General features: G+C 39.8%; 2 gene segments (V, D, J or C); one reads left to right on the top strand and one right to left on the bottom strand.

Moving 5' to 3' along the window:
* The window catches only part of LOC136179783 (Ig kappa chain V region Mem5-like), a 76,963-nt gene extending 68,558 nt beyond the window's left edge, over window positions 1-8,405 (top strand). Inside the window, 2 exon segments of the V gene segment in view lie at window positions 6,402-6,433; window positions 7,917-8,405. Coding sequence covers window positions 6,402-6,433; window positions 7,917-8,239 — 355 coding nt within the window.
* LOC136179782 (Ig kappa chain V region Mem5-like) overlaps window positions 1-14,608 on the bottom strand; it is an 80,382-nt gene that overhangs the window by 61,828 nt on the left and 3,946 nt on the right.

The raw sequence follows: 14,608 nt of genomic DNA, 5'->3' as shown, positions 1-14,608 counted from the left end.
TGCAACCCACCCTCATTTTCCCCTGAGATGGGAAATCTTTGTATTTCTGAGTCTGAAAAGGAGCTTCCAGTGACGCAAAATGACCATTTTTGCGTCACTGGTAAAATCATATGCTACTAACTTTTTCAGTGTTTCAAAGACTTGTACTTCTTTTTTTTACTAAACAATCTCAATATCTGCATTATTGGTTAATGGCTTGACATAAACTGAAAAGACTATAAAAATATTTTTAAAATGGGTTCAATTAATGTTAATTATTTTACTTTGGCTGTACAATTAAAAAGGAAGCACTTGTGGCCAGGTCGCAGTGTGTGCCTTGTTATTCTTTTCAGCGCCCATTTAAACAATAGAGCAGCCACACAGCTGACGTGAGCAGTGGCTCATGCCAGACAGCAGAGGAGCAATCTGTAGACAATCAAATCAACATAACAGCATGCCACTACAGTTTACTGTGTATATATATATATGTAGAATATATCACAGACATTAACTAGTGCACCATCTTTATCAAAAGCGTACTCCACGTTCAACAAATGGGCTACGTACTTGTAAGCACAGATCCAAATATTGCAGTTTATTTAAGACCAATGTTATTGTCCTTTCAATTATAAGTCGACCAACACTTGTTTTTTTAAGGCCGATCTAATTCTGATAGTTTGAGGGAGGAAAAAGTCGCCATTGGCCACTATTGGAGCCAGATTCCGCCGTGAGGTTGTAAAATGTCCTATCAGCGCAGATTAAGACCTCTACTTTCAATAATTACTTTCAGTGTACGGTTTATTTTCGATGAGGCTTTTCATTCTTAACATCTAAAGGTAAATTTAAATCTGTTTCTCTCTCTTTTAGGATGCAACTGACAAGGATTCACAGTCAAACTCCAGTGGGAATCTTCTGCATCGATGAAGAAAATCCTCAGCTGAGCCCATCCAGAGTGGGGATCATCTTGGAAGGGAGTGTGTTGATGGATGAGCTGGCTAACATTCCTCAGGCCTTCTGTGTCCTTTTTGGACTGATTTACGCCCTGCACCTGGACTATCCCAAGTACATGAAAAACACCTTCTTTTTGTCCAGCAGGTGATGCTCAACCTGGGTAAAAGTGAGCTGGCACCCAAAATTCAGACTCTGAAAAATCAGCTTGTACTGTAAAACGGGGTTCCAAGTAGTTATGCTACAGTTCCAGATATCAGGTGCATTTTTATTTTTGCATTTCAACATGATTGTGCACTGTTTGCACTTTATACTGAATGGTATTGGCACAGATATCTTGAAAAGAGGTTGATTAATAACAAGATTCTATATTTACTCAGTCCTAGCATTAAGTAAAGTAATCCCATGCTGTAAGTATTGTGAATGCAGGGTATGGTTGTTAAGATGTTTTTGTAAATACCGGTAACTGTCATAAAGAGAAAGGTTGAAAACCTAAAAACTTGCAGAGATTTGTAAAGAAAGGCATTATTTTCCTGGACTTCTCATGTTGTTGTTTGAAGTTAAAACTTCTGAAATTAAACAGAATAAAAATGTAATTTTGTTATTTGCTTTTATTGTTAATTAAAATGTTCTTCTGCAACAAATTAAAAACAGAATTTAAAATTGTACACATTTTGAAAATATTAAGTGGATTTAACTACCCTCCGGTCTCTCTCGTGTTGAAAGGCAGCTACAGATTAACCCACAGCCTGTACCTGTCTCAGAACCTCCTCCGGGAGTACCTGTCGGTGCTTTTCAACCCTGTGAGCCTTTTGTCCCAGCCCCTGAACGTTACCACGGTAATTTAGGGGACTGTAGGTCATTTCTAGTTCAATGTTCTCTGGTGTTCGAGTTGCAATCTCTGACCTATTTTAGCGATGGAGCTAAGATAGCTTACGTACTGGGTCTGCTCACGGGAAGGGCTAGGTCTTGGGGTACAGCTTTTTGGCATAGCCCACTTACTGCTAATGCTACCTTTGACCAGTTTGTTTCAGACATGACATCTGTTTTTGACCACCCTGTTACCAGCTGTGACTCTAGCAACCAGTTACTTAACCTACGTCAGGGCTCCCTTAGTGCAGCTAATTACTCCGTGGAATTTCGGACGCTAGCCGCTGAATTAGGGTGGGATGACAGAGCATTGCAAAGCATTTTTGTAAAAGGACTGAACGAAGATGTAAAGGACTGTTTAGTGGGGAGAGCTGAAACCAAAGACCTGCAGGAGCTAATTGCGCTAGCAATCAAGATGGATAACAGATTAAGGGAGCGACGGCGGGAGAAAGGGCAGGAGTCCCTAGCTAATGTCCCCGGTTCTGCTGCTACACCGTCCTCCTGGCTCCCCGAAAACAAGCCACCCAGCAACAACTCCTCCACGGCACCCTTTCAGAACGAGGAACCCATGCAGTTGGGACAGAATCACCTAAACCCAGCTGAGCGCAACAGGCGTTTTCAAGAAAAGCTCTGGACACATGATTGCTGCCTGCCCCCAGCGTTTAAACACCTCACCAGTCACAGACGAGGTTCTGGTGAGTAGCACTGTAGTTCCTAGTTTACCTCGAAGACGCATACACTTAGACGCTTGCTTACTTGTAAATGGTAATTCTTATAAGTTTAAGGCCCTTGTTGATTCTGGCTAAGACTCTAACATCCTCGATTCTATGTTTGTTAAAGAAGCCCAGCTTATTACTGATCTCATTGATACACCTCTGTCCGTTAAATGGGGACTGGCTAACTACCATCACTCATCAGACCGAGCCACTTTCTCTCTTGTTAGCTGGCAACTACCGTGAAAGTTTGACTTTCCACATTATGCACTCTTCAAATGCTCCCTTAGTGCTCGGCCTACCCTGGCTTCAGATTCACAATCCGGTTATTGATTGGGCTGCCGGTAAGATTGTTAGCTGGAGTTCTTTCTGCCATTCTACCTGTTTAAAGTCTGCTCAGCCTCTGTGTTCTGATATTATCAGTGCTGCTCCACCAGAACCCATTGACGTTTCCTCTGTGCCTTCAGTGTATCACGACCTTGCTGAGGTTTTCAGCAAGCAGAGAGCGTTGTCATTACCCCCTCACAGGCCTTACGACTGCTCCATAGAACTGTTACCGGGAGCCCCTCTACCAACAAGCAGGCTCTACAACCTCTCTGCCCCGGAACGTGGAGCCATGGAGAACTACATCACAGAGTCTCTAAACTCAGGTATTATCCGACCATCTTCTTCTCCTCTGGGTGCAGGATTTTTCTTTGTGGACAAGAAGGATAAAACCTTGAGACCCTGCATAGATTTCCGTGGCTTAAACAACATTACTATCAAGAACAAGTATCCTCTGCCTCTCATTAACTCTGCTTTTGAACCCCTGCATGGAGCCACTATCTTCACTAAGTTGGACCTGCGCCTATCACTTGGTGCACATAAAGGAGGGCGATGAATGGAAGACTGCCTTCAACACTCCTTTAGGCCACTTTGAGTATTTAGTCATGCCGTTTGGCCTAACCAATGCTCCTGCTGCGTTCCAAGCCATGGTGAATGACGTTTTAAGAGACTTTTTGAACAGATCTGTGTTTGTCTATCTAGATGACATTTTGATTTTCTCCCAAAACCTGGAGGAGTACGTGGTACATGTGCGCCAGGTCCTTCAGAGGTTGTGGGAGAATAAACTGTATGTGAAGGGGGAGAAGTGTGAGTTTCACGCTGCTTCTGTCTCCTTCCTGGGGTACATCCTGGAGAGTGGGCAGGTGAGGACTGATCCTGCTAAGGTCCAAGCTGTCACGGATTGGCCTCAACCCACCTCAAGGAAACAGCTCCAGAGGATTCTGGGGTTTGCTCATTTCTACCGTCGTTTTGTGAGGAATTATAGTCAAGTAGTAGCCCCATTGACTTCACTGTCTGTTCCTTTTGTCTGGTCACCTGCAGCAGAAGAGGCATTTGGGGAACTCAAGAGGCGATTATTCTTTATGTATATATACTTATTTATGTTGATGTCATTGTCCTCATGTTTTGTAAACAGTCGACTGTCAGTTACTTTTTTATTGCTATTTCTTGTATTTCTAAATATGCTTTCACAATGAATTATGTATGAATGAATCATGTATTATGTCTAAGACATTTTTTAATCTGACTGTTTATCTGACATGAATTGCTTACTACTTACTACTGCCAAGATGCCTTGCCAGAGAAGATATCAGGTGTGATGTGGATGAGAACGTGACCAAATGCAGAAGACCGGGCAGATTAGAAGAGGACTTTTTTTTCTTTCTTTATTCTTCTGTGGCTTTTTCTGTTTGTATATTTTGTATTTTCACATCCAATATTACAATATATGGCAGCTATACTGTATATTTTGTATTTTCACATACAATATTACAATATATGGCAGCTATACTGTATATTTTTGTTATCTTGCAGTAATGTCCTGTTGCAGATAAAGCCTTTACTATAGCAATTCTGTCTCTGTCTTCTTTTTTTCATAAACAGTACATTTACTCTGAAATGGGTCATTCCTTATTTGTATTACATTTCTGCAGCCAAAGAAACAAAATGCATGCATTTACTAAACCCAACAAAACAAAATGTAAAGAAAATGCAGTGCTAAACACAATCTATGATCAAATATGTGTATTGTATAAGGGCAGATCTGACACATAAAATAATGTAGTTCCTGTAATTCCATCTGATGTTTTTATGACATTGTGCTGTGATTACATGTTTATGTTGGAAGAGGGCATGTGTTGGTGTTTTGGAAGAATGATTTTATTTTGAGACATGTTTGCAGTGTTTTGGTGGACATGGTGTAGTGTGTGAGTGTATTATTTTATTTTGAAAATGAGTGTTGGACTTTAGTTTACAATGTGTGATTTTGAGCATGAAATTAACCGTTTTGCCATTTGTGTGTTGTAGGTGTGTTGGTGCGTTAAGAGTTCAGGAAAGTTGTTAAAGTATTAGTGTGTGTGTGTGTGTGTGTGTGTGTGTGAGCGTGTGTGCGTGTCCCCAGTGAAGTGTGTGTGTGTGTGTGTGTGTGTGTGTGTGTGTGTGTGTGTGTGTGTCCTCAGTGAAGTGTGTGTGTGTGTGTGTGTGTGTGTGTGTGCGTGCGTGCGTGTCCTCAGTGAAGTGTGTGTGTGTGTGTGTGTGTGTGTGTGTGTGTCCTCAGTGAAGTGTGTGTGTGTGTGTGTGTGTGTGTGTGTGTGTGTGTGTGTGTGTCTGTCCTCAGTGAAGTGTGTGTGTGTGTGTGTGTGTGTGTGTGTGTGTCCTCAGTGAAGTGTGTGTGTGTGTGTGTGTGTGTGTGTGTGTGTGTGTGTGTGTGTGTGTGTGTGTCCTCAGTGAAGTGTGTCAGTCTCTGCAGAAACTTCCAGCTGCAGCAGTCAGTTCAGTTTCTGTTCAGTCTGACTGAGGGAGGTTTTTGTACGACGCTTTTTCACTGTGTGAACACATACTGACTGCTGATTTCATGTAAACTCTGACAGTAGTAAACTGCTGCATCTTCAGTCTGGACTCCACTGATGGTCAGACTGAAGGCAGAGTTTGATCCACTGCCTGAAAAACGATCTGGAATCCCTGATGCTCGAGAGCTAGCATAGTAAATGAGGAGTTTAGGAGTTCCTCCATCTTTCTGTTGGTACCAGGCTAAAAGGTGGTATGGGCTGCTATAATAAACATCCTGACTGGTCGTACATGAGATGGAGACGGAGGCTCCCAGAGCAGAGCTCACTGCTGCAGGCTGAGTCACTGTGACCTGTCCTCTGGACTCTGAGGATACAGAGACAAAAACAGAAAGCAGCATCAGGGTTTAGTGGGCTTCATTTCAGAGGGACGGATGTTCATAGAGGAGAGGAGTTTGATTCTCTGGACTTTACCTGTGAAGCAGCAGCAGAGGAGGAGAGTCCAGATGAGGACACACATCAAAGTCATGTTTTTGATGATGAGGACGAGGATTTCTGTTGTGATGAAGGACAGCTGTCAGTCATCAAGTGTTCAACTGTCAGGACTATAAAGTCTCCCAGAGCACTGGAGCATGGTGCTGCTGATGCAAAGTGGCTCTCTATGGAAATGTTCTGACTGACTCCAACAGGGATCACTCTCATTACTCTGTTTATCAATCAATCAATTAATTATACAATTCATTAGAAAAATTCAAAATAAATTTAATATGATTTCATGTTCATGCTTCTAGAAACATTTATCCTGATATAAATCAGGAGTTGTAATTAATAATATTCTTGAGAAAATGATTTAAAAATAATTCAAAGATTTAAATATCTCAAAGAAAGACATTCTTTAATCTGTTATAATCTTTTTAGATTCTGTTTTCATTTGGTCTCAGAGGTCTTGCAGGCAGAGACTCATTGAGGTGTCTGTGTTTGTGTCAGAGTCAGAGAGCCGTGTGTCTCTACAGCGAGAGGTTTTTGTACGACGACTCCATCAGTTTGTATCACTGTGGTACACGTTCGGTGGAGGAACCAGACTGGATATTGGAAGTAAGTCACATATTCAGCTTTTCATTCAATCAGTAAGTTATTCTGGTGTCTTTTGTCTTCATATTCAAGCCTGGAGGAAAAGAAAATACTGACCTTTAACTTTTAAATCGTTTGTTTTAGAAAGAATAAAGACAACATTTGACTTTAAAGGATTTCAGTTTAAAACAGAAACACAGACTGAATTTAAATGAAGGTAAAATGTTTGAAGCCAGAGTTTTTATTTGTTGGGAAATAGATGATTTTCACTCTCATGGTAAGGTGACATGTGGAGTTGTGGTAGTTTGAGTTCAGTGTGTTAAAGTCAGAGAGCCATGTGTCTCTACAGTGAGAGGTTTTTGTACGGCCGCTCAATGACTTTGTACCACTGTGGTGGACTTTTGGTGGAGGAACCAGACTGGATGTTGGAAGTAAGTTTCTGTATGAATATTAAACCTAATGTTAAAATACAGATTTTTATATTTGATCCACATAAATCACACTTTGACAACCTCAAAGACAGCTGCTAAATAATGTTCTATTCATGAGGTTTTTCTAACAATCGATATGGACGCCTTAATGACTGAAACAACTGAATGAAAATCATCAAATCAGCTTTTTTACTGAAAATGTTAATGACCAGGATTTTAAATTGTCTAGTGGTTTGTGTTTATCAAAAGAAAAGAGAGGAAAACATCTAAATGAATGTGTTTTAGCTCAAATAAATATTTTAAATCTGTTAAATAAAGTGTGATATCATCAGCATAGAGAGATATCAAATCAGTGCTACTGCAATTCAAACACTGAGAAAACTACAGAGTAGATTCATTCAGATATTATTTATATGTATGTCTAATATATATCTTCATGTGTTTGTGTTCAGCAGCTGTCTCTCTGTTTATTTGTCATCGTTAAACTCTAACTCTAATGAACTCTTATCATGTTTTTATCGGTCCTGCTTTACCGTGATGGTTCACTCAGGACAGTTTCATTTCTGTCACACTGAAACATAAACAAGTTGATATTTAACAAAGAGAGGTGTTTTAAATGTTTTCCTCAGATTCATTTTCTGACAACTCTTTAAGATATTTTTCTGATACCTTATTTTTCTGATTAGAATTCATTTGAAGAACATTTGATTGTGTTCAGTTGATTCTGTTTTAGTTTGTTTTACCTACAAACTGTTTTAAAAATGTGTTGCAAAGTTTTTGGATTATTTTGATGGGGAATGTTTGTAATGTTTTAAATTGGATTCAGATGTAGTTTAAATATATTTCAGGTCGTTCTGTGTGATTCTCTCTCTGTGTGCTGATGTGCATGAGAGGCTTCTTAAAGGGAAGTGAAACAATGTGTGAGTGAGTGACCGGTGGAGCAGAAAGAAACATCTGACAGAAACTCCTAAAAAAGAAAAATCAACTCTCAGACATTAAAGGTGTCCTATAGGGTGTGGTGTTTGATTGACAGCTGTGTGCTCCCTGTCCTCTAATCTGATTGGTGTCTCCTATAGGTGATGTGCGTCCCACCCTGACGGTGCTGCCCCCCTCCAATGAGGAGCTGGAGCAGGGGAAGGCCACGCTCATGTGCCTGGCCAACAAGGGCTTCCCCTCAGGCTGGAGTCTGGCCTGGAAGGTGGACGGCAGCAGCAGCAGCAGCTGGGAGGAGAGCAGGAGCCCTGCGGTGCTGGAGAAGGACGCTCTCTACAGCTGGAGCAGCACCCTGAGGCTCTCTGCAGACCAGTGGAGGAAGGTGGGCTCTGTGACCTGTGAGGCCACCCAGGGCGCCCAGGCTCCAGTCTCAGAGAGTCTGAGTAGAGACCAGTGTTCCCAGTAATGACTCACTGGGACTCTGCTGCTGGTTTTACTGTGATACTGCTCTCACTGTGCACCTTTCTCTCTCTCTTTATTTCATGTTTCTAAAGAATAAATATTAGCTTGTTGCTTCATATGTGTGTGTATTGTTTCCTGATAATCTGTTCATTAAATCAATGAGAAATACACTTTTTGTCTTTTTCAATTATTTCAAATGTGTAAAAACGTCTTTATCAACGATCACATTGAGATCAATTCTTTAGAATGTAAACCGAATCTAAGCAAATTTAAAATCTTTTGTATCATGTAACATCTTCATAATAAACAGTATAATTAAATAATGCACAAATCATAAATTGTGAATTAATTTTAGAGAGCCAGAACCTCAAAGACAGCTGCTAAATGATGTTCTATTCACAAGGTTTTTCTAACAATCGATATGGACGCCTTAATGACTGAAACAACTGAATGAAAATCATCAAATCAGCTTTTTTACAGAAAATGTTAATGACCAGGACTTTAACATGTCTCATGGTTTATGTTTATCAATAGAAAAGTGAAGTGTCTGATGTAACCAGGACAGAGGTAATATAAGTTTACAATGGGCGCATCAGGAGTATCTGAAGGAGATTTAGGAGCCCTCTCAGTGGAATGTGTACAATGGGGTCCCTGTATCCAGAGAGTTGCCCAGGGACTTCTGGACAAGAGATTGTATCTGTGACCTGTGTTGTCCTTTGAGTTTATGACATACATATGACATACATATGACTAAGACAGAAACCCCTGCAGTTGTATGAAGAGGGGTGTCCTGAAAACAAACAGATGTCCCTATGTTGTTCTCCTGTGAGGTGTGTCCATAAATACTAGAGTTTCTGTGTGTAAGGGGAGAGATCACTTTTGGCTGTGTCTCTCCCAGGTCGAACCATGGCGAGCCTGGCGATGCTGTAACTTGTTTGTCAATAAAATGATCATTATGTAAGCAAGTCAGTGTCAACGGAGAATTTCTTCATCATCAAACATGTCAACAACAAGGAAATCCACATCAATTTTGGCGTCACGAACAGGATCAGTTGGGGCCTTCTGCAGGGGACCACAGCTTGTTCATTATTTCCATCACTTCGTAAGTGTTTCTTTCTTTCTTTTTTTTTCTGCATATATTGCGGAGCTGTTTCTGTTGTCTATCGGCAATTTTGGCCGCACTGTCAAAGAACTGAAGTGCAATGATGTGTTGATGTTGGAGTAATTCTCTGTCTAAATTGGGGTTTATTGAGTTAAAAAGTATATAGATAAAGGGGAATAAAATAAAGAAGAGATAAATAAGAGAAGAAGAGATGAATAAAGTTGAAAGGTAATGATAGCATAAGCGCAACTAGTAACGAGACCAGTTAGCTAAAAAACTATGCAAGTTTAACAAGGACAGGGCCCGTATCCTCTTAACAGTAAGTCATGTGTAAATTAGACACTGAAGTGAAAGTTGGCTTTAAGAAGTAGTCAAATTTGAGTAAAAATAAAAGAAAGGGGATCCCTGGCCAGGGTATTTGGATAAATTATAAACGTATAATGTAGGGAAATAAAAGAGAAGAAATAAAGATGAGAAGTATAAAGATGAGAAGTGTAAAGATGAGAAGTAAAAAGATGAAAAGTGAAGATAAGGAATAAAGATAAGAGTTTTGAGAAAAGTGGGAAAAAAGCGCTAAGTAAAGGAAAAAGTGTGCATTGAAGCATGCAGTGTGAAGTAATTTGTTAAAAGACAATTTGTTAAAAGTTTGGCCAAAGTAAAAATTTGATAGAGGAAAATTATAAATGAGTCGACTTCAAAATCTGAACTGAAGTGTGTGTGGCTGTTGAAGGGCTCTGTCTCTGTCTGTGTCTTGTCTCTTGTGTTGTGATTTGGATGGTTTTGAGAGGTCTGTGTGGTGTGAAGATGTGTATTTGATCCGGAAATGTTCTTGTATATGTGTGATTGATAAATAGAATAGATGTATTATTAAATAGGCATATATAGCAGGTGATTGGTTAAAAGGCGATTTAGTAACTTATAAGAGGGGACATTTTTGCTTCATCAGTGTTAAAAACATATGAGCCCTTTGTCTAAGGGGACGTTTATATATCCGATTTGATAAAAAATATGAGCCTTTGTTTCAGAGGACTTTTACTTATCTGATCTTCATCAGTGATAAAAATCTATGAGCCCCTCAGAGGATGTTTGTTTAATCTGATAAATACACATGAGCCTAATAAAGGACGTTTATACATAGCATAAGTGTATATAGTATCTGTTTTTAACAGAAGTGGAGAGACCAGCGAGGATAGTCTGTACCCATTCAGGTAGCAAGATTAGAGAAAAGAACAGAAAAATTCCTGATAAAGTTTAGAACTGCCGGCTGATTGGAGTGTGAACTTCTCTTTCTGTCTGTTGGAGCGTATGTGTGTGACCACATTATGCTGTGGATTTTGTCTGTTCAAAAGAACATATAGTTTGGTTTAAAATAGGTGAAGATGTCTAGAAACCAGATTCAAAACGATTCTTTGTGATGCCGTTATTTTGCCTTTCTTATTGCCTTACGCCTTAGTCTCTTTATTTCCGGTCTTCACATAAAATGTGCTTTTATTTAGAAAAACTGCAAAGGGGACTTCTGCTACATTGTAAAGTTATGGGAGTAAATACATACAGCTAAAATAACAACCAAGAGGAGAAAATGTTACACTTACGTTGGTTTGTGAGGTGGATTTATCTTAAAAACCTCTGTTTGGGTGACTTACTCTCTTTCAGAAGGATGCTACATGCAGCATGTTTCCATGTGTGAGCTCTGAGCTCTGACTCAGTGATGAGTGACAGGAGGATTAAATGCAAATGTAACCTTACTGTGCTTCAACTGTAATCAAATAGCTATGATTGGCTTAGTTGTCACTTAATAAATCTTACTTGAGTGATAAGTTTTCTTTTAATGACTCCACTAGTAAAAAGTGTACATTTCAGTGAAAGTATGGGTGTCACAGCACCCACGGGTGAGATGTGCCTGTCTGTGCATTAAATGCACTAGGTTTGGACCATGGGGTTTGGAGACGATGTTAACCCTTTGACAGCCAGGCTAGACTGGAAGCTCTTGAGAAATTAGGAGGTGGGTCCAAGAGGCGTTGCCTCACATAGAAAGCCAATTAGATTACTCCTTTTGAAGAGGAGTGGAGAGAGAGCCCTTCCTCCTCTCTCTTCTCTCTGTGGGACACAGAGGGAAGGAAAACACACCCCCAGTAGGGAGACAGCCTTTGCAATAGTTTAAAAAAAAATAGATAGAGATTAGAGATAATGTGTGCATATTTCACTGATTTGTTATTGCATTGTGTATATGAATTCAGAGTGACCTTTAGACACTCAACTTTTGTTTTGTTTCTTTCTTGTCTTCTCTGTTTTTACTATGTTGTGTGAGAACTGGAGGAGATGGATTGTGTCTGAACTGGATCAGTCAAAAAGGCAGATGAGGAGATATCTGGCAGTACTTCACAAACACTGGAAGCTTGCGGATGACAGCATGTAGGGATCCTGAATCCAGCTTGATCAAGGCCAGTGCGGTTTTATCCACAAACTCTTTCAACTAACACCTGAACTTTTTTATCTGTGTATACACATTTTTTATAGTCAACATCTTTGATACATGCTTAGTCTGTTTTCGCATAGAGGCTTACATTGTTTCTTCTATGTATCACATTACAATTATATAGGAGGAAGTCTTGGCAACAGACTGACTAATTGAAGCATTTGGTCAATAATGGAGTATTTTTGATTTGATTGATCATTTATGGAAAAGTTGATTTGATTCAAATGCAGTTGAGTGCTGTGAATGCTGGTTTCATTGTCTGAGTATGGTCTAGCTTGACCTGGGCTATTTTGAGATGGAACATTGACATTATTTCCATAATTTTAAGATAAATAAGTGTGATTAGATGCACTAGGTGATAAACAAGTGCTTTTGCTTTCATAGTAAGAAGGCTTTGGTCTCCTTTGGGGTTGGCAAATTCATTCACTTTCAAGTGTGGTAACAGTACTTTCTAAATAGTTTGACTAAGTAGTTTGACTTACAATACGAGGAACTAAGAGGGTCATTGTAATGTCAAAGATGGACACCAAAATTACAAAATCAATCACTTCTGTTGATGTAGTACAGAAGACTAATCCTCTTGTTAAAGATATTCCAAAAATATCAGAAAAATGGAGTAAGCGTTGGCCTGACATTGACCAGCCTTGGCCAGTAGAGGGGACTTTGAACCCGGATGTGATTAAAACAATACAGGTGCTTGTGTCTACATATAAGGTAAATCAGATGAAAGGCAAAAAGGGGAAATAGACGTATGGAGAAAAGACAAACTGAACTTGGCATTCTGCAGTTGTTTGAAAATGAGGGACAGAAATTGTTAGAAGCTGCAAGAGAAAAAAGGAACAGAAGTATGCAAGCAATAAAGAAAAATGATAAGGAAGCAGGAAAGTTAATGGAGAAGGTTAACACACCCTTCTCACATACTGCCTTAGTAAAGAAGCGCCCGCCTTATGAGAAGGAAGTGAAGTTTACTGATGTTTATCCTCAGCTCCCAGTGATTAGACAGGAGGGCAACTATCACGTCACAGATGAGAGTGATAGTGATGGAGACCCAGAGAGAGAAGGTCCTACATATCTTCAAAAGCTAGCAGCCGATGCAGGGGTGGAAGATGATGGATGCAGGATTTTAAGAGAGATTGAGAGGTCTATAAATAGATGCCTTGTGAACATAAGTGAATCTACCAGTCCAGAAGAAACAGGACCAGGAGACTCTTAGAAAACTTAACAAACTACAGCTGGTTGATAATAAGAAGGAGATGAAACAAGCTGTGGTTATGCAAAGTCAGCATCAACCAAATCAATTACCACCACAGCCGCAGCATGACCAGATCTAGTTTCAGCTATCTCAGCTGTTATCCATGATCCCCAATGCACCTTTTCCACAGTCAGTTTTTGACCAACCACAGATAGGAAGTTTAGAAAGAGGCAGAGGAGGAAATTTCCAACAGTCTTCAGGAGTGTGTCATAATTGTGGACAGCTAAGCCACTTTGCTTGTGGATGTTACAGAACAGAGGAGATTTCAGAGGAGTATAGATGGATGTTGAGGTTGGAGAGGACTTTTCTGTTGTTTACAGGAAAGGTCAAGGAGTTAGATTTATGTTGAAGGAATTGTAAGGTAGAATAGTGAAGGTTCAGGAAGTAGAGAGATAAGTGAATGCTCAGTGAAGGAAATTGTTAGACCTACTAGGTCTGATGATCCAGAAAGCACATGGGTTAGCCCATGGTGCAAGGGGGGAGTTAGGAGAAAGATTAAGAAAGTATGGTTTTTGGGTACTGTATTTGCATGAGCAGATTGATTATGTCATAAGCAGGTGTACTATTTGTCTAAAAAAACAATGTTAGGACGCCAATAAGTCCTATATGTTAGTTGTTGTGGATAGATTTTCAAGATGGCTTGAGGCCTGTCCAACCAAGCGGAAAGATGCTCAGTCTGCTGCCAAGTTTTACATTTTTTGTGTTGTGAGGTTATAAGCAGGTGGGGACTCCCAGACTGCATATCCTCAGATAATGGGAAAGGGAAATTCCGAGTCAAGTGGGAAGATAGCCATGGTAAGGTTATTGATTTATTGGGGACATCACCACTAGAAAAGTACGTGTTGCTTAATGATCGAAGAAGGTCAAAGATTGAGGGAGACTGTAGTCTTTATTTACGTAGATCTCAGATTGAAGATCAAGGTGACTATAAGTGTACATATTATGACCCAAAATTAGTAAATATGGGAGAGCATAGTGTTCAATCGGGGTTAGGTTACAGAAACAGTATTGTGACTTTAGTGGTACTAAATGAAACTAGAATTGCAAAACCCCTGGTTGTTGAAGTAGGAAAACTGTCAACTACCATATCAACTCTCCCGCTGATTGAGAAAATAAAGCAGACATCCACCTTTTCAAAACTGAAGGTTACTGACGTCACAGAGATATTGCGTCTAAATACAGCTGAGCCTCAAATGATTTCTACAACTCAAATTCCTGTAAACATTGTGATTAAAGCTACGTTAGGGAATTCAGCACGCCTTCCATGTAAATGTGGAAAATGGAATAATGATGGTAATAATTCCCCTAATTGGGAAAAATGCTCGTGGTGAAGAAATAGTGCTAACAGGACCTGAAAGTAATAGTGTGCCTCATGATCAAAGAAAGTATATTTTGTATAATCACATAAGGTTGTTTAGGGTTGTAGACGACTGTACACTTGTCCTAATCAATGTAACAAGGGAAGATCAGGGAGAATATACATGCACTTATTTGGATCCAGAGTTTAAATTTGTACCATATCACAATTATTGGGTAAAAGGGT

This window comes from Labrus bergylta, chromosome 8 (genome assembly GCF_963930695.1).
Source record: "Labrus bergylta chromosome 8, fLabBer1.1, whole genome shotgun sequence".
In the NCBI taxonomy this organism is placed as follows: domain Eukaryota; kingdom Metazoa; phylum Chordata; class Actinopteri; order Labriformes; family Labridae; genus Labrus; species Labrus bergylta.
This window is presented reverse-complemented; position numbering and strand designations above follow the sequence as displayed.